At 46.4% G+C, this 21,207-nt stretch overlaps 1 protein-coding gene across 1 annotated transcript in view; it reads right to left on the bottom strand.

Moving 5' to 3' along the window:
- Positions 1-21,207, bottom strand: part of LOC124595596 (dehydrogenase/reductase SDR family member 11-like) — a 133,655-nt gene that overhangs the window by 13,552 nt on the left and 98,896 nt on the right. The window contains exon 5 of the mRNA XM_047134397.1: positions 19,438-19,567. Coding sequence (XP_046990353.1) covers positions 19,438-19,567 — 130 coding nt within the window. The remainder of the gene's footprint in view (positions 1-19,437; positions 19,568-21,207) is intronic.

The following is a 21,207-nucleotide window of genomic DNA, read 5'->3' as shown; positions in this document are numbered from 1 at the left end:
CCTAACACAGCTGCGTGGGCTACCCTGGTCCAATGCCCTCCCTAACACAAATTTCAAGTCACATCCGCTCAGTTCATCACTACTGGTGAGGTTCTCCAGCATTGGAATAGTACCCCAGCGTTGGACGTAATAGGGAAACCCCACTTGTATCTCCGTTGTAGGAGATCTGTAGATCTCATACAGTTAAATTTTCTCGAGACATTTGAGTCTCATCTTTATCTACAATAATGATGGAAGCTGAGGAAATGAATTAATGTCTCAAGGAAAATTTAATTATATTAGATCTGTACCTCACCTAAGCGTGAGGTACATCCACATCTACATCTACATGGTTAGTCTGAAATTCACACTTAAGTGCCTGGCAGAGGGTTCATCGAACCATTTTCATACTACTTTTCTACCATTCCACTCTCGAATGGCTCGTGGGAAAAAGGAACACCTAAATCTTTCCGTCCGATCTCTTATTTCTCCTATTTTATTGTGATGATCATCTCTCCCTACTTAGGTGGATGTCAACAAAATATTTTCGCATTCGGAAGAGAAAGTTGGTGATTGAAATTTCGTAAATAGATCTCGCCGCAAAGAAAACCGCCTTTGTTTCAGTGACTGCCACTCAAACTCGCGTATCATATCAGTGACACGCTCACCCCTATTGCGCGATAACACGAAACGAGCTGCCCTTCTTTGCACTTTTTCGATGTCCTCAATCAATCCTACCTGGTAAGGATTCCACACCGAGCAGCAATATTCCAACAGAAGACGGACAAGTGTAATGTAGGCTGGCTCTTTAGTGGGTTTGTCGCATCTTCTAAGTGTTCTGCCAACAAAGCGCACTCTTTGTTTAGCCTTCCCCACAATATTATCTATGTGGTCTTTCCAATTTAAGTACAAGCATGATTTCCCCATTCGTCCAACGCTGGGTTGCTATTCAGATACCGGAGAGCCTCGGCAACGGTGACAATATAAGAAGGGAAAAATAAGCTGAAGGTGTGAACTGAAGTCCATGTTAGGGGCGGCATTGGACTGGGGTAGCCCGTGCAGCTATGTTAGCTACAGTGTTGTTGTGGTGTAATGGCTAGCATACCTGCCTATTAAGCAAGAAGGCACGTGTTCAAGTCAGTCGGCTTTCGGCCGTGGTTGCGTTCCGTTCGACTCCGCGCGCCGGGCAGCATACCGCAGGTTTACTTCCGCGTCCATTAGTATTGCACGTCATGGCGCACTGTTACCGCCGAGCGACACTTAAAGCAACATTCCAATCCGAACATGCACAACCACGCGCTCTGCCAGAACGTCTGTGCCAATGCATGCCCACAACACTACCGCATCACGACGATGAATCTGGCCACCATTCGGGCTTCCCATAATCTGGCAACGTTCCGAGAGACCATTTATGCACGCCTCCAAGAAGTGGTCGTCGCTGATTTCTACGCCCCCACTGGCTAAACGGCATACATCTCCCATGCTTCTGACAATGGTAGTGGAGTCGCCATCCTCCTCCGTTCTGGACTCACTGCTGAAGATGTAGTGTACCTTCCTAATGCTAGAGGCATGGCGTCCTCATCCTCAATGTATATGCGCCGTCCGTCTCCAATCGACGTCGTGACCGACACACCTTCTTTGCTGACGAGGTAACGCCGCTTTTTGGGGGGCCCCTGCATGAAATGGTGCTCGGTGGAGATTTTTCCACGCAAGGGCCTGCTGACCAACTTCCACGTCATTCCCTGTATGCAGCCCTCTCCGTCATCGTCGACAGACTTCAGCCTGTTGACTCATGGACAAAAGTTTATGGCACACATGCAGGTTTCACATACTATACGGCGCATTCGTCCAGTAGCCTCAACCGCATATACGTCACGCGTTTCTTTGCTGCCAACACTCGACATGCCGAAGTATAGCCTCTGGCTTTCTCTGACCACGATGCCTACATCTACAGTCTCATCCTCGCCTACCAACAGGTGTGGCGTAGCTGTGGCCTGTGGAAATTAAACGTTTTCCACCTGACTCTCCCTGATTGCCGACGGATTGTTGAGGATGTGTGGGTTCAAAAAATGGTTCAAATGGCTCTGATCACTGTGGGACTTAACATCTATGGTCATCAGTCCCCTAGAACTTAGAATTACTTAAACCTAACTAACCTCAGGACAGCACACAACACCCAGCCATCACGAGGCAGAGAAAATCCCTGACCTCGCCGGGAATCGAACCCGGGAACCCGGGCGCGGGAAGCGAGAACGCTACCGCACGACCACGAGCTGCGGACGGATGTGTGGGCCCTCTGTCGTCGATGTCGCCCCGCATACACATCCACCTTATCCTGGTGGCTATCCTGCGCGAAACCAGCTCTATTCAGGGCACTGATAATTTTTGGGAAAGACTTCAAAGCTTGGTGAGCGAGCACCATGCACTTTTATTATTCCGTGCTTCGTGAGTGCACTTTGATGGCATTCTCTCCTGTCCGTCAGACGACAGTGCATCGTGCTAAAGCGCAGATCACTTCACTCATGCGACGACGCTTGGAAGGGACCCTTGTCAGATCCTGCACCTGTGACAATATGCCTGACCTCATCAGAGAACGCCGACGTCGTCGTCGAGCTCTCATCCACGACCTCACCGATGTGGAAGAACGACGATACACTGCGCAATGCGCTACTGGTCACGCTTTCTATTCTCATTTCCGCCAGCTGTATGCTGCCGTCTCACATCCCCCGACCTCAGTTGAGGAGGTAGCAGCTCTGACTGTCAACACCATGCCAGAGGATGTGGCTCAAGAACTCCAGGAACAAGTGACCTCCGATGAAGTCCTAGATGCTATCAAGGTGGGAGTTTCCAACAAGTTCCCTGGACCTGAAGGCCTCCCCCTCGAATTTTACAAGTGTTTTAATTGTCTTTTGGAATCTACTTGGACGTCCATCTGTCGTGAACTGATGTCACCCACGACGACGATCCCGGCCCCCTTCCTTGATGGGGTCATCATCCTGGTCCCTAAGCCACATGAGCGCTCACTGATGTGTGATTACTGGCCCATCAATCTACTCAACAGTGACATGAAAATTTTTACCTGTTTGTTGGCCTCACGACCCAAGAAGGCAGCAAGATACTTCACCTCCCTTGATCAGACTTCGCTGGGAGGTGACAACAACATTCACTCGGCCCTTTGCCATTACAGGGACATGATCGCGCTCGCGCGGTCGCAGCACTAACCTGGCGCATTAGCATCACTGACTTCAGTCAGACATTCGACCGTGTCGACCATACCTTTCCGAAATCTGTCCTCCAACACATGGGTTTTCCGGCTGGTGTAGTAACAGTCGTAATGCGGCTCTTGAGTGGGGCGACTTCAAGGATACCCTGTAATGGTCGCCTCACTGCGCCTCTTGCGATCGCGCGCTCTGTCCGACAGGGTTGCCCACTTTCCACGATACTGTATGCTTTGGCATTAGAGCCTCTGCTCCCGGAGCTTCCCAACGCCTGGTGGGCAGGACAATGCATGCGCACCGCTTCTGTTGTACAGCCTATGCTGACAATCTAATCCGCTACTTGTGTGGCGACATATGGGGAAGCATCGGGCAGTTCTCTTTTCTAAATCGAAGGTTCTGCTCATTGGTGAAGGTCTACCTGAAAGATATGCCGCTCCTCTAAGTGTGACCTCCATCGTCCGCTGTATGGGCATTGATTTTCTGAATGACCTCCGTCATTCAGCGGCAACGAGTAGTAGATGTCTCCTCCAAACGATCAGGGCTACCTTGTGGACCACCGGCTTAGATCCCTCGACATTGTACAGCGTGCACAATACGTGAATGTTTACCACGCCTCATGCCTCCCCCATGAGGCATAAGTGTTCCCAGTTCCGATTACCCTCGCGCACCGTATGTTGATGGCCATGGGATCCTTTGTCTCTACCAGGATGTTATTTAAAGTTCAATATTCCTCCCTTGTCCTCCCACGGGAGTGTGGTGGAGTGGGCTTATGCCATGTGCCAGAAAGGGTTATGGGACTTTTTGTTAGCTCCGAACTGAAAGTCTTGCATCGCTGCTCGACCTTCCTGACCGGACTGCTTTTGCATGAATACGCGCCAGTCTCCATGTCGGCCCCTGTCATGTTATCAGCCATTCCACCCCCCCTTTCATCACTTTCGGCACTTCTTTCTTGAATTAAGTTACATCCTGCACTCCTTACCCCTTCCACGTATACTCCAGACAAAGGCTGTACATGACACATTACAAGTGTGTCGAACCCCCAACCCAATCGAAAACAGGTTTCCCCAGATCATGTGGCGCCGTGTGTGGAAAGCGGTGCATGCTGGTTATCTCGACACCAGCTTTCAGTCCACCTGGTATAGCCAGCCGCGGTGGTCTAGCGGTTCTGGCGCTGCAGTCCGGAACCGCGGGACTGCTACGGTCGCAGGTTCGAATCCTGCCTCGGGCATGGGTGTGTGTGTTGTCCTTAGGTTAGTTAGGTTTAAGTAGTTCTAAGTTCTAGGGGACTTATGACCTAAGATGTTGAGTCCCATAGTGCTCAGAGCCATCCACCTGGTATATCGCCGTCAATGGCAAACTGGTCAACCAGTTTCGTTTGCGGTGCATCTGACTCGCTGACACACCCCTTGTGTTCACTATAGTGTAGAGGACACAGACGCTCGTCGATTCTCATGTGGTCCGTCGTATGACGTCTGGAGGCTCGCGCAGCGTATCTCGGCTTTCCTCACACGACAGAGACCTGCTCAGATCACTTTCCTGACGCTTTTATTCCTGGATGTGTTTCATTACCCCGCTACAAAAACTAACGCTGTGAATTGGATACGTGGTCATACAGTCCGCTAACTTTTTGGCCCCGATGAGAAATCAGAACTAGGTTATTGGATGTACCTTAACGATCGACACTGTGCACTTGTTCGCACCTCCAGATACAAGCAGTTCTTTTCCAATTTCTTATGGAGCGTCTTTCATGACCCGCCTTCTAGCGGGAACGTCCAAGCCATGAGTTGCTGATGCTTTTTTACTGACATGATGTTCTGAACGCACTGCAAATGGAACAACCATTAAAATTTCGAGAATACACGTTTGGATGTTCCGCCAATTGGAAGGTGCTAGCGACTCCTAGAATTCTGGTACATAGACTAAAATAATGAAAAAAATAATTAATTAATAAATAAAAAGAATACAAAAATAAAAACAAACATCAATAAAAGGAAATCGGTATAAAATATACATACAAAAACGCAAAAAAATTGTAATAAAATAAACTAAAAAAATGAAAATGTGGTGTCACCGCCAGACACCACACTTGCTAGGTGGTAGCCTTTAAATCGGCCGCGGTCCGTTAGTATACGTCGGACCCGCGTGTCGGCACTGTCAGTGATTGCAGACCGAGCGCCGCCACACGGCAGGTCTAGAGAGACTTCCTAGCACTCGCCCCAGTTGTACAGCCGACTTTGCTAGGAAGGGTTCACTGACAATTACGCTCTCATTTGCCGAGACGATAGTTAGCATAGCCTTCAGCTACGTGATTTGCTACGACCTAGCAAGGCGCCATAGCATTTGATATTTATCTTGAAGCATGTACAGTCAAGAGAGATGTTCACCAATTGTGGATTAAAGTTAAGTATTCTACCAGTTACCTCCTGTTTTTACTAGACTCAACTCCTATAACTGTTCCAGTCTGCGTGAGCTTAACGCGTGCCTTTCGGCATCCTCGCATAGTGACTTGGCTGTCTTGCCAAGTCACAACAGAAAACCCGTACACAAGTACTTTCATTTTCATCGCTACTCTCTATGTTCCTCCCCACTACTTTCTTCCTTTCCTACACCCTTGTAGTAATAGGTTATTTGTTTTGGGACAGGCGTAGATAGGAGCCAACGCCTGAAGAGGTGCATTTTATTTTTTTTAATTTTTTTTTTAGGACACAAGTGGTGGTGGCAAGCAGAGATTTTTTTGTAATTTCCCTTTCCCATCCAGGGTCGGGAAAAATAGGTAACTGGATGGGAAACGGAGAACCCGGGTTCCTATCTCAAGGAAACCTAGGGGTTGTTACTCTTCTCGTTTATATTAGAAAAAAATGTGTCAGGATTATAAGTTTAAAAAAAGTGGTCAATGTAGCGGACTGGCTGATGGTAGACCCGAATTCCATTCCCGGTACTGTCATGGATTTTTTCTTAGTTGGAGGACTTTAACGGGGTGCATTCAGCCTCGTAGTGCCACTGAGGACCTACTTATCGGTAGCAGCACTAGATCTGCAAACCAGTCTCTGTCACCGTGCGCCACGTAATATGAATCGCCGCCAGACGTCATGGACGTCAAAGACCCCTAGAGGTCTCTGCACCATCGCGCCGTAAGCTGTGGCGGCGCCCGCCTCCTTGCCCGCATTTAGTGTGCGGGCCCCACAGTGGAACACGTGGTTGCAGCGGCCAATAGCGGCACCCTCGATAGAGTATTTAAGCGCCTCCCTCTCACTCAGCCAGCGAAACACCGCCCCTGTTCATGATGGCGTCACCTACCGTCACCTCAAGGAATCCCCTCCATCCTTCCTGTCTGTCCTTGCTACTCTGTACAATGTCCTCCTCTCCACTGGATTTTACCCTGACCTGTGGAAGACTTCCCGTGTCCTGCTGTTCCCTAAGCCTAACAAACCCCCCTCTGCTACCTCTTCCTATCGTCCCATCTGCCTCACCTCCGTGTTCAGTAAGGTCTTTGAGGCCATCCTCTCTCGCCGTATCCACCGCCACCTTAACCAGCACCGCCTCCTTCCTCTTACCCAATGTGGCTTCCGGCCTTCCTTCTCTGCTGACGACCAGCTCCTTAACCTTACCCATCTTCTTTCCCTCCAACTTAACTCCCGTCGCTCTGCTATCTTTGTTTCCCTTGATCTCCAGAACGCCTACGACCGTGTCTGGCATCCCGGGCTCCTTTTCAAACTCCAGACCTATGCTCTCCCCATCAACTTCGTCCGTCTCGTTGCTTCCTTCCTCTCCCATCGTCCCTCCTATGTGACTATCCACAATTCCAACTCCCGTACTTTCTACCCCTCTGCTGGTGTGCCCCAAGGTTCTGTCCTTTCCCCTCTCCTCTATCTCCTGTACACTGCTGATATGCCCAAACCTCCCCCTTCTGTTCATCTTCTCCAGTTCGCTGATGACACCGCCTTCCTAGCCCTTTATCGTACCCTTCAACGGTCCCAACGTACCCTCCAAATCCACCTTGACCAATTCACCGCTTGGTGCAACCAGTGGTTCCTCCATGTTAATCCCTCCAAGACCCAGGCGATCATCATAGGCCGCACCACCCGCTCCTTCCACCTCCATGATTTCTACCTCACCATTTACGGCCGTCCTATCCACCTCACTCCTACCCTCAAATACCTTGGCCTCACACTCGACCGCCACCTCACCTGGACTCCCCATCTCCTTACCATCCAAAACAAGGCTCACAACCGCCTCCGCCTCCTGAAACTCCTGTCCGGCCGGACGTGGGGTCTGCATCCATGATCCACCCCATCCTTTGTTATGCCAGCATCGCTTGGATTTCCGCCCCTCCCCGGTTCTATAAAGCCCTCCAAATCCTCGAACGCCATGCACTCTGCCTCGCCATCCGCATCCGCCTTCCGTCCCCCACGCGCATCCTCTATGACCTCATCCCCTTCCCCCACCTTCTCCTTTTCCTTGAACACATCCGCACACTATATATTGTCCGCCGCCTTGATCCCCCTCACCCCCTGGTGTCTCCCTTCCTCTCCACTCCCAACCAGTTGCCACGCCTTTACCGTTGTGTCCCTCCCTCTCTCCATCTCCACACCCTCCATCTCCTTTCCCAACACAACTTCCACCCTCTACCACTCCCGGATGATGAGCTTCGCCCTGACATCTACCCTTCCTACCAACTCTAACCCCCTCTTCCTGCCTCCTCCTCAGGGCTCCCTCTCCTCCCCCTCCTTCTGAGCGGATTTCCCCTCCTACTCCCCGTCCATCTCTTGTGCCTTCTTTCAGTGTCTCTGCACTCCATCCTGCCCTGTCTTCCCTTTTCCTCTCCCACCCCATGTGTCTCCTGCCTCTTCGTGAACCCACGGTTGCCCCTCCTCTCTTCATCCCGCCACTTCCCCAGCTGCCCCATGCTCTCCCCTCCTTTTCCATCCTCTCTGACCTTTCCCTCGGCAGGTCTCGCCTGGTAGTTTTATTCTTCGTCGTGTGTGCTCCTAGTGGGTTTTAAGTGTGTTGTTTCGGAGTGTTTTTAATACTGTGGCCAACTTTTAACCTGTGCATGCGCATCCAGTGTCTTCTGTGTTTTAAGAATCGCCAACTGTGTTTTTTAACTTTCTGGTGACTTTTTTAACTGTCCCCAATGAACTTCTACATGTCAGTGCATTTTTACCTCCATTTTCTCCCCTTACTCTGTTTTATGTTCCCCTTTTTTACCTCCTTATGTATGTATTATTTTATTCTTGTTTTAGTTGTCATTCACTCGGCTGAAGAGCGGCGGATTGTGCTGCTGACAGCCCTCCCCTGCCCGTATGGGGCAGGGGCATGAAATCACAATAAAGAAAAAAGAAAAAAAACAACTCAGCCAGCACCCCCCCCCCCCCCCCCCGAGTCCTTTTGTATTCGCCTCCTCTGCCTACCCCACTCCCTGTCGCGTCTGCCCAGCGCCCCCCACCCCTCTTATGGGTCCTCATCCTCCATCAGCTCCTTTCCCGGCTCCCCCCCCTTTTTTTATTTTCCCATCATCTGTCCAGTTTCCCCCACCTGCTCTCGGCTGTGGTATGTCACATTTGCCAACATTTTAGTGCAGTGTTCCAGTGACTGTTCAGTGTTGTTCGTCTTTCTCGTGTTTCGAACTGTCTATTGTTTTACCTGTCTGCTTTGTGTGTATTTTCTTAGCGTCACCATCCCTCTGTCCTTTGTTTTAAGTTCCACAATTTCTTTTCGCCATGTTACTCTTTTAAGTCTCCGATTTTATCGCCTGACAGCGTATTTACTTTCTTGTTCTGTGTACGAGTGGACGTGGTTGTTAGGTTTCCTTGTGAGTCCGTTATTTCGATCTTGTTGTTCTTCGTTCTGTCCTTCGTTGGTCGTGTCCGTCCTCTACCGTCGTGTTGTTGTTCGCGGGCCGCTCCGCGGGTCCCGCCGCGCTTTCCGTCACCTCAACCCCGCGACCGTTCCGGTCGCCGTTACAACACAGTCAACGGCTGGAAGAGCGGTGTGCTGGTCCTTAGCCATACACTTCGCGTCACGATGACAACGAGGCTGACGAAGCCGTCGGTTGCCTGGTTGGATTGTTGTTTGGTTGATCGGTTCCGATTAGCCCGTCATTTTCAGAACGGCTGTGCTTACTTCAACCATCATATATTTATTGCTACAATTACTAAACCCACTTCCTTGTTAGCTTAAACGCATTGTGTACATAATAATGTCTTTAATAAGTTGACATTAAAAAAATTCTTTCAGTATTTCTAAAAATTCACAAACAACATCAGAAACTTAAAATCGTAAGTAATAACATGAACTAAATACAAAAAAATTAATGGAATGGACATTCTCTTCCGTTTACAGCGGTTTCTTATTTGCTGCTTGGCCGGTTTCGGAGCCTAGAGCTTCATCTTCAGGTGCCAACAATTAATTATGGAAACATAAACTTTTGGCGGCCGGTCCAGTCACTCACGGAAGGAGGAGGTGGAGGGAGGGGGGGGTCATGCCCAAGTCAAATAAATGCATGGGAGTAACCGTGGCGCCCACCTCGACAGCACTACACGGAAGTGGGCCAGTCTTGCGGTGAAAGAGGTTGATGGCAACTGCAACGGTTTTTTTAATTTTGTTAACATGTTCCTCAGCTGAAGATGTGCGGCTAACCAAATATTTGGCCAAAAATATCTGTTTTCTTGATACGACCCGTGAAAAAAAAGGTCCCGGTAACCGCACGAATTTTAATTCATTTCTTCAGCTTCCTTCAAATGTCTCGAGGAAAATTTAATTAAATCAGATCTACAGCTACTTGTGTTGTGATGTCAACGGCAGCTTTTGCACGGGATAGTAGCTGCCTTGTCCGGCTGCTGCTAGTCTCTGACCAACGGTGTGGGATAACAGCAGTATTGCAGGGAGGAGCATTACCATGTTGTCAGATAACAGGCACGGACGTCACGGGGCTACAACGTGCCTGGAGCACAACACGGTGTTCCTCCATTGTGGTAGTCAGACGTGGTCGACTGGAACCTTTACGACGAATATGCCTACCTACACGTTCCCATACAGTCCACCATAGGGCCGCTGTCACATGCGACTGCCCCACAGATGTAGATATTACTCGAGACGACCAGCTGGCGGAGACCCATAATAAGGCCTCTTTCAAACTCTGTCAGGTGCTGATAAATGCTGTCTCACACGAGTATGCGACATCTGCGTGTCCTTCCCTTACGAGTATATATCCCACCAGAGTTGGGAACAACACCGAATAAAACTAATGCACTCTGGTTGGCATTCTCCCTGTCACTGCAACTGTAATTATTTACATACACGCCTATGCATGTTTTCATTTCACGTGTGGTACTCCAGTTGCTAGGGGTTTCATTGTATTTTGAAACTCAAGGCTGTAAAGCTGTGCTTGACGTAGCTGAATATTTCAACTTTGACTGTGATTGTGATTTGCGGCCAATTCATACTGTTTCGTTTAAGCCCAGCACATTGTCTTGCAGGGCCGCGTTACCTAGACTTTCTTTAAAACGAGTTTCCAGCGTTACTGGAAGAGGTTCCAGGGTGGATATGTTCTTCCTGGAAATTTTAATCTTCAGGTGATACATTATCTAAACTTAACATTTCCCAGAAGACAGAGGGGCGAAATGGTCACGTTACTTACCCACCAAGGTCCACTTATCACAACCTTTAGGTTTTTGCCGATGGGGTGGCTGAGAGGAGAAGTCTGTAAAGGAAAATTAAACACAAGAGACGAACAAATCATTCACATTACGTCAAAAGTGCTCCTCGCAAAATAAAGCCAAAATTATATCGGAAGAGCTAGACGAGGTGTTGTGAAGAGAGCTCGAAAGTCCATCGAAGTGAATTTTATGAAAATCGGATTTTAACTTACTTAACACTTTCTGTGAGTATGCGTTTGCGTTGCATTCTAACAGCTGTATCTCTGTAATGAATTAAAAATTGGACACATGCCATATGGAATATTTTGTTCGAATCAGTGTATGCTACTACGTCCGAAAATATTTAGTATTCCTTCTGGAACACCTACCCAGTCTAATAACGGTAAATCAACTTAAATTTGCACCCCATTTATTTTGCGAACCGTTGAAGATGTCTGAACGAGGTATTCTGTACATTATGGCACACAGAAGAGCACATAATTCTTTTACGTTTGTAATCCACTGAAGTCTCATGTCAACCGAGATACTCAAGCATGTATGGGTCCCTTTTTTATACAGGTAGGTCCATTGATAGTGACCAGGCCAAATATCTCACGAAATAAGCATCAAACAACGAAACTACAAAGAACGAAACTCGCCTAGCTTGAAGGGGGAAACCAGATGGCTCTATGGTTGGCCCGCTAGACGGTGCTGTCGTAGGTCAAACGGATATCAACTGCGTTTTTTTAAATAGGAACCCCCATTTTTTATTACATACTCGTGTAGTACGTAAAGAAATATGAATGTTTTAGTTGAACCACTTTTTTCGCTTTGTGATAGGTGGCGCTGTAATAGTCTCAAACGTATAAGAACGTGGTATCACGTAACATTCCGCCAGTGCGGACGGTATTTGCTTCGTGATACATTACCCGTGTCCGCCCTCGTGGTCTCGCGGTAGCGTTCTCGCTTCCCGAGCACGGGGTCCCGGGTTCGGTTCCCGGCGGGGTCAGGGATTTTTCCTGCCTCGAGATGACTGGGTGTTGTGTCGTCTTCATCATCATCATTCATCCCCATTACGGTCGGAGGAAGGCAACGGCAAACCACCTCCATTAGGACCTTGCCTAGTAAGGCGGTGCGGGTCTCCCGCATCGTTCCCCTACGCTCTGTAAAGAAGCATGGGACTTCATTTCCATCACCCGTGTTAAAATGGACCGTTTACCAATTGCGGAAAAGGTCGACATCGTGTTGATGTATGACTGTTGTGATCAAAATGCCCAACGGGCGTATGCCATGTATGCTGCTCGGTATCCTGGGCGACATCATCCAAGTGTCCGGACCGTTCGCCGGATAGTTACGTTATTTAAGGAAATAGGAAGTGTTCAGCCACATGTGAAACGTCAACCACGACCTGCAACAAATGATGATGCCCAAGTAGGTGTTTTAGCTACTGTCGCGGCTAATCCGCACATCAGTAGCAGACAAATTGCGCGAGAATAGGGAATCTCAAAAACGCCGGTGTTGAGAATGCTACATCAACATCGATTTGCACCCGTACCATATTTCTATGCACCAGGAATGGCATGGCGACGACTTTGAACGTCGTGTATAGCTCTGCCACTGGGCACAAGAGAAATTACGGGACGATGACAGATTTTTTGCACGCGTTCTTTTAAGCGACGAAGCGTCATTCACCAACAGCGGTAACGTAAACCGGCATAGTATGCACTATTGGGCAACGGAAAGTGCACGATGGCTGCGTAATGTTTTACCGATGTTACTGCAAGATGTTTCACTGCATGACAGAATGGCGATGTTGTTCCAACATGAGGGATGTCCGGCACATAGCTCGCGCGCGGTTGAAGCGGTATTGAATGGCATATTTCATGACAAGTGGATTAGTCGTCGAAGCACTTTCACCGGATCTGACGTCCTCGGATTTCTTTCTGTGGGGAAAGTTAGAGGATATTTGCCATCGTGATCCATCGACAACGCCTGACAACATGCGTCAGCGCATTGTCAATGCATGTGCGAACATTACGGAAGGTGAACTACTCGTTGTTGAGAGGAATGTTGTTACACGTATTGCCAAATGCATTGAGGTTGACGGACATCATTTTGAGCATTTATTGCATTAATGTGGTATTTACAGGTAATCACGCTGTAACAGCATGCGTTCTCAGAAATGATAAGGTCACAAAGGTACATGTATCACATTGGAACAACCGAAATAAAATGTTCAAACGTACCTACGTTCTGTATTTTAGTTTAAAAAACCTACCTTCCCCATGAACAATGGACCTTGCCGTTGGTAGTGAGGCTTGCGTGCCTCAGCGATACAGATGGCCGTACCGTAGGTGCAACCACAACGGAGGGGTATCTGTTGAGAGGCCAGACAAATGTGTGGTTCCTGAAGAGGGGCAGCAGCCTTTTCAGTAGTTGCAGGGGCAACAGTCTGGATGATTGACTGACCTGGCCTTGCAACATTAACCAAAACGGCCTTGCTGTGCTGGTACTGCGAACGGCTGAAAGGAAGGGGAAACTACGGCCGTAATTTTTCCCGAGGGCATGCAGCTTTACTGTATGGATAAATGATTATGGCCTCCTCTTGGGTGCCGGCCGCGGTGGTCTCGTGGTTCTAGGCGCTCAGTCAGGAACCGCGCGGCTGCTACGGTCGCAGGTTCGAATCCTGCCTCGGGCATGGATGTGTGTGATGTCATTAGGTTAGTTAGGTTTAATTAGTTCTAATTTCTAGGGGACTGATGACCGCAGATGTTAAGTCCCATAGCGCTCAGAGCCATTTGAACCTCCTCTTGGGTAAAATATTCCGGAGGTATAATAGTCCCCCATTCGGATCTCCGGGCGGGGACTACTCAAGAGGACGTCGTTATAAGGAAAAAGAAAACTGGCATTCTACGGATCGGAGCGTGGAATGTCAGCTCCCTTAACAGGGCAGGTAGATTAGAAAATTTAAAAAGGGAAATGGATAGGTTAAAGTTAGATATAGTGGGAATTAGTGAAGTTCGGTGGCAGGAGGAACAAGACTTTTGGTCAGGTGAATACAGGGTTATAAACACAAAATCAAATAGGGGTAATGCAGGAGTAGGTTCAATAATGAATAGGAAAATAGGAATGCGGGTAAGCTACTACAAACAGCATAGTGAACGCATTATTGTGGCCAAGATAGACACGAAGCCCACGCCTACTACAGTAGTACAAGTTTACATGCCAACTAACTCTGCAGCTGATGAAGAAATTGAAGAAATGTATGATGAGATAAAAGAAATTATTCAGGTGGTGAAGGAAGACGAAAATTTAATAGTCATGGTTGACTGGATTTCGAGAGTAGGAAATGGGAGAGAAGGAAACATAGTAGGTGAATTTGGATTGGGGCTAAGAAACGAAAGAAGAAGCCACCTGGTAGAGTTATGCACAGAGCATAACTTAATCATAGCTAACACTTGGTTCAAGAATCATGAAAGAAGGTTGTATACATGGAAGAATCCTGGAGATACTAGAAGGTATCAGATAGATTATGTAATGGTAAGACAGAGATTTAGGAACCAGGATTTAAATTGTAAGACATTTCCAGGGGCAGATGTGGACTCTGACCACAATCTATTGCTTATGAACTGTAGATTAAAACTAAAGAAACTGCAAAAAGGTGGGAATTTAAGGAGATGGGACCTGGATAAACTGAAAGAACCAGAGGTTGTACAGAGCTTCAGGGAGAGCACAAGGGAACAATTGACAGGAATGCGGGAAAGAAGTACAGTAGAAGAAGAATGGGTAGCTCTGAGGGATGAAGTAGTGAAGGATCAAGTAGGTAAAAAGACTTTGGCTAGTAGAAATCCTTGGGTAACAGAAGAAATATTGAATTTAATTGATGAAAGGAGAAAACATAAAAATGCAGTAAATGAAGCAGGCAAAAAGGAATACAGACGTCTCAAAAATGAGATCGACAGGAAGTGCAAAATGGCTAAGCAGACATGGCTAGAGGACAGATGTAAGGATGTAGAGGCTTATCTCACTAGGGGTAAGATAGATACTGCCTACAGGAAAATTAAAGAGACCTTTGGAGAAAAGAGAACCACTTGTATGAATATCAAGAGCTCAGATGGAAACCCAGTTCTAAGCAAAGAAGGAAAAGCAGAAAGGTGGAAGGAGTATATAGAGGCTCTATACAAGGGCGATGTACTTGAGGACAATATTATGGAAATGGAAGAGGATGTAGAAGAAGATGAAATGGGAGATACGATACTGCGTGAAGAGTTTGACGGAGCACTGAAAGACCTGAGTCGAAACAAGGCCCCGGGAGTAGACAACATTCCATTCGAGCTACTGACGGCCTTGGGAGAGCCAGTCCTGACAAACTCTACCATCTGGTGAGCAAGATGTATGAGACAGACGAAATTCCCTCAGACTTCAAGAAGAATATAATAATTCCGATCCCAAAGAAAGCAGATGTTGACAAATGTGAATATTACCGAACTATCAGTTTAATAAGTCACAGCTGCAAAACACTAACGCGAATTCTATACAGACGGATGGAAAAACTGGTAGAAGCCGAGCTCGGGAAAGATCAGTTTGGATTCCGTAGGAAAGTTTGAACACGTGTGGCAATTCTGACCTTACGACTTATCTTAGAAGAAAGATTAAGGAAAGAAAAACCTACGTTTCTAGCATTTGTAGACTGATAGAAATCTTTTGACAATGTTGGTTGGAATACTGTCTTTCAAATTCTGAAGGTGGCTGGGGTAAAATCAGGGAGTGAAAGGCTATTTACAATTTGTGCAGAAACCAGATGGCAGTTATAAGAGTCGAGGGACATGAAAGGGAAGCAGTGGTTGGGAAGGGAGTAAGACAGGGTTGTAGCCTCTCCCCAACGTTATTCAATCTGTATATTGAGCAAGCAGTAAAGGAAACAAAAGAAAAATTCGGAGTAGGTATTAAAATCCATGGAGAAGAATTAAAACCTTTGAGGTTCGCCGATGACATTGTAATGCTATCAGAGACAGCAAAGGACTTGGAAAAGCAGTTGAACGGAATGGACAGTGTCTTGAAAGGAGGATATAAGATGAACATCAACAAAAGCAAAACGAGGATAATGGAATGTGGTCGAATTAAGTCGGGTGATGCTAAGGGAATTAGATTAGGAAATGAGACACTTAAAGTAGTAAAGGAGTTTTGCTATTTGGGGAGCAAAATAACTGATGATGGTCGAAGTAGGGAGGATGTGAAATGCAGACTGGCAATGGCAAGGAAAGCGTTTCTGAGGAAGAGAAATCGGTTAACATCGAGTATAGATTTAAGTGTCAGGACGTCGTTTCTGAAAGTATTTGTATGAGTGTAGCCATGTATGGAAGTGAAATAGTTTTGACAAGAAGAGAATAGAAGCTTTCGAAATGTGGAGCTACAGAAGAATGCTGAAGATTAGATGGGTATATCACATAACTAATGATGAAGTATTGAATAGAATTGGGGAGAAGAGGAGTATGTGGCACAACTTGACAAAAAGAAGGGACCGGTTAGTAGGACATGTTCTGAGACATCAAGGGATCACAAATTTAGCACTGGAGGGCAGCGTGGAGGGTAAAAATCGTAGAGGGAGACCAATATATGAGTACACTAAGAAGATTCAGTAGGATGTGGGTTGCAGTAAGAACTGGGAGATGAAGCAGTTTGCACAGGATAGGGTAGCATGGAGTGCTGCGTCAAACCAGTCTCAGGACTGAAGACCACAACAACAACAACCTGTTACCAACTGTTCGTCTAAAATTGTGAGCCATATGTTTGTGACTATTACAGCGCCATCTATCACATAGCGAAAAAAGTGGTCCAACTAAAACATTCATATTTCTTTATGTACTACACGAATATGTAATGTAAAATGGGGGATCCTATTTAAAAAAACGCAGTTCATATCAGTTTGATCTATGGCAGCGCTATCTAGCGGGCCAACCATAGCGCCATCAGGTTTCCCCCCTCAAGCTAGACGAGTTTCGTTCTTTGTAGTTTTTTCGTTTGACGCTTATTTCGTGAGATATTTGGCCTGGTCGCGATCAATGGACCACTCTGTATAAAATTGAGCCGATATGCTATTTTAACAACATTTGAATGCTGTTGGAAAGGCAAATACAGTGACATAACGGTTTTTACTGTTGTTAACACTTCGCAAAATGTCCGAGAAATGAGCTATCGCGATGTAAAAACCTCCACGTGAAGCTCTCATGCCATAATTACTTTTAAGAATACATATTTGATGCTTGTATCTCGGTGATCAACGCAGGTATGTTGCTCTGTAGCCGTCTGTAACTCCGAAAGTGTTGCCACTGCGAGATTGTGTGCAGGAACTAACCAATCGACTATATCACAAAATAAATGTTCGATGGGTCCATGGCTTCGTGGGGTTGAGCTACACTCTAACGCTATCATCAGCTGTTACCAACGAAATCGGGACTCACCCGACCAGGCCGCGGTTTTCTAGTAGTCTAAGGTCCAACCGATATGGTCACAAGCCCAAGGGAGGCGCTGCAAGGGATGTTATGCTTTTAGTAAAGGCACTCAAGGAGATTTTCTGCTGCCGTAGCCCATTAACACTAAATTTTGCTGCACTGTCCTCCGTTGATTTCTGCCGTTATTTCACGAAGAGCCGCTTGTCTATTAGCGCTGATAACCCTACGCAAACGCCGCTGCTCTCGGTCGTCAAGTGAAGGCCGTCGGCCACAACGTTGTTCATGGTGAGAGGTACTGCCTGAAATTTGGTATACTCGACACACTCTTGACACTGTGGATCGCGGATTATTCAACTCGTTACCAGTTACCGAAACAGAATGTCCCGTGTGTCTAGCTCCAACTACCATTCCGTGTTCATAATCGTCTCAGAAATCTTTTCACGTGAATCACCTGAGTACAAATGACAGATGTGCCAATGCACTGTCCTTTTATTCCATCTGTATATGTGCATATCACTATCCCGTAGCTTTGGCAACTCAGTGTAATTATGCTATGTGCATCAGCCGTCTTCACTTCTTGAAAATATAATCATCGCCTCACTTATTCTTCGTGCTGACAGCTAATTACAACAAATACCGTACTCGCGTGTTATGCAAGGCTACGTTGTTCTTGCAGATCAAGTTAACATTCTACTAAAATCACAATTATCATGAATAATGCTTACAAAGTATCACACTAACGGTTCATGACACGCAAATGTTACCGGCACGGACAACAAGATTTTATTTGAAGCTTACTCGCGCGCAACTGACTGCGAGAAAGCAGCATTATCGCTGACGTCTCTCTATTCCTTGATCTAAGAGTGCTTTCCTTCGATGTTAACCATTGTGAAAAGATATAGTCTAACTTCTGATCTTAATGAGTATGGGCGAATGTTTTACGGCTTCAGAGAGAAGGCATTGTTGCCTGACCGCTATCTTTAATTGAAAGTAATTTTCTGATTTTGTGAGAGAATAATAAGCCAATAAACCAGTTTCTCGACAACACACACAAAGTCTGTATTGCGTAAATTATTCTCCATCTTGTGGTTTCACATTTTCAAATATTTGTGCATGCCTAAGAGACATTTCTTTGGACTGTGGAAGCTCGAACTTGCAAACTCTATACGGTCATTAATTTAAAAACTTTTAAACAAATCCACTTCGACGGACAGGCTTCCGTAGAAAGGAGAATTGGACCGTAGTTAAGGTAGCCTAAGATTCCTACAGATTCAGCACGCAGTTCGACGACCGCCAGAGACATTGAGTACAGCTTATAGTTAGCGTGCAGTAGCAGGTCTCTGGTCTACCATGCACAACCCCCTGAACATAAACGTCACCTAGTGAGATCTGTTTGGTTATTTATTCATTTCAAAGACCTAAACCCTTTTCTTAGAGAGACTGAATACTAAAGAACTGAGTGCTTTGCCGGCCGGTGTGGCCGTGCGGTTCTAGGTGCTCCAGTCTGGAACCGCGTGACCGCTACGGTCGCAGGTTCGAATCCTGCCTCGGGCATGGATGTGTGTGATGTCCTTAGGTTAGTTAGGTTTAAGTAGTTCTAAGTTCTAGGGGACTGATGACCACAAATGTTAAGTCCCATAGTGCTCAGAGCCATTTGAACCATTTTTTAACTGAGTGCTTGAATCAGTAATAATAATAATAATAATAATAAAATCAAAGCAGTAATTAAATGAATAATAATAATAATGATAATAATAATAATAAAAGCAGCTCATCGAGGTTACTTTTTGTCTCTGAAAGGATCTTTTCAACACAGATCTCCATACAAATAACTGGGTTCTGGGTGAAATAATGACTCCTCTCATTAACCATTACGTCTCAGTAAAATTATAACAATTTACCTTTTACGTGAGGGGGAGTTACATCAGCTAATTCTAAGCCCTGTGCTGACATGGAATATCAGTATTCATAGGTATGGTCCCTAGCCCAAAGCCTTTAGTTTATTATCAACAGTAGGCGCCACAACCTTCCATATTATATTTACAGGCTTGAGAGTGTGGTGTTCAACACGGTATACGGTGATACACTGGACCACAGAAAGAGACGTCATCCCTATGCTTCCTGCAGACACGGCCCTTGCACAGCACTTACCCCGACTCGTATCTTGCTGCCCCTATCTACCAGGTCCTTCCGCAGTCCCTCCAGCAGAGCCTTTACAGCGTGTTTGCTGGCGCAGTACATGGCGAAGGAACTCTGCGTGGGTAGTACGTGTCCGATCAGACTGAAAACAATGAAGCAGCGTATTACAGGATGCGCTGTCTATACACTAAGAGGGACAGACAACAAGAAGAAAAGCTGTACTGTACATCTACTGAGAAATTGTTTCTCGCACCAGCTGACGGATTCAGAGTAATATTAATTACTTCTCGAATTCAAATCTAACAAACTTTCCGATTTGATTTACAACATACGGGCTAGATTACGGGAGCTATTTTTAACAGAAAATGTCTTGATAGTTCCTGTAGTCGTCTTAGGTAATACACACTGTCTATAGTATATTCGCCGCCAGTACAGCAACTGGACTGTCAATGGCCGAATCTGGAACATTAAGAGTCATTTGCTCACCTCAATATCTATTTTTTCCATAGACGGAATTCGTCAGTTACACACCATCTCCTCCCAGTACGGTAAATTACGATGATAACTGAGGGGAGAGTTCAGCAACAAGTGTAGTGGACATACGTGACTGGTGAGATAGCCTCCTTCCTCCTGTCAATCACTGGCCACATTCCTCGGAGTCCGAGGTTCGACATTGCTTTGCTAGAGTGCATGCAGAGTAACGTGGCCCGTATAAGCTCAATCGGCAGGGTACGCATGGGGAGAGCGATAGTGATCGGGGTTACGAGAAGGCGCTACAGATTGAAACGGAACTTGTTGTACCGTTCCAATGTTTTATTAAATTGCTAGCACGCAGAAATTATTAGCAAAATTTTCTTCTCTTGCAGGTAATACCTCAGCTGGTGTCCAAAAGGAGAGAATGGACTAAAATTTATTGAATTTTTTTCTGTTGTGTACCACGTTTCCCATTTTCCTTTCCTTTGTGCGGCCTGGACGGTATAAATGAGTGAGTGTGTGAACTAGCAGAAGCTTTAGGCACAGATTGTTAACACTGCATGAATGGTCGTTCTGGGATAGGGCAGTACCAACCCCCCAAGCGTGAGCTAGTTTAGCAGAGACCAAGTTCGCAGGTCAGGGCAAAGATGATACGTAGACGCGCGAATTGGCTCTGTCAGGTTGGCGCGCCACCCCCACCACGTTTGTAAGCGGAACGGTTAGGCGAATTCGGTTGGAAGAGCACTTGTTCCTGGGTCGTGGTGCTGGACAGACATGGAGACGCAGCTCTCGTTTTGGTAATGTTAACATAGGTATTAGATTGTCTGAAATCTGCTCTGTAATGAAGTCCAGATGTTGAAATCAGGTGCAAAATTACCACTGAACCCCATAAGGGAGTGGATTTTCTTAATTTACTCGAATTTCAGTAGACCTTGCGTTAGCGCCTTGTTCAGGCAACGCACCATGTGCCTTAAGCGCACGGTCACGTTATTGCTCTGTGCTTAACGGAAATTCACTCATTCAATGTATTTTAATCTGCTCTTCCATTTACAGTAATATTTTAGGGATTTTTATTTATTTTCCATATGTTTTCTTTGTGAACTTGCTTTCGCGCCACGTGGTCGGTTGGAGCAACCGCCGCATTGATAAATTGTAGTTTCGGTCTGAAAATATATTGTACACGATAAATAATCATACGATAGTGAGCGAGTGTAAAATAGGGAAGGAATATTCGTGTGTGTCCATATTTTTCTGGGTTTCTGTTGGCTACTGAAACTTGGCCATGCGGGTTGACCAGCACTGAAGTGA

This window comes from Schistocerca americana, chromosome 2 (genome assembly GCF_021461395.2).
Source record: "Schistocerca americana isolate TAMUIC-IGC-003095 chromosome 2, iqSchAmer2.1, whole genome shotgun sequence".
NCBI classification, from domain to species: Eukaryota; Metazoa; Arthropoda; class Insecta; order Orthoptera; family Acrididae; genus Schistocerca; species Schistocerca americana.
Note: the sequence above shows the minus strand (reverse complement) of the source record. Positions and strands in the feature narration are given on the sequence as shown.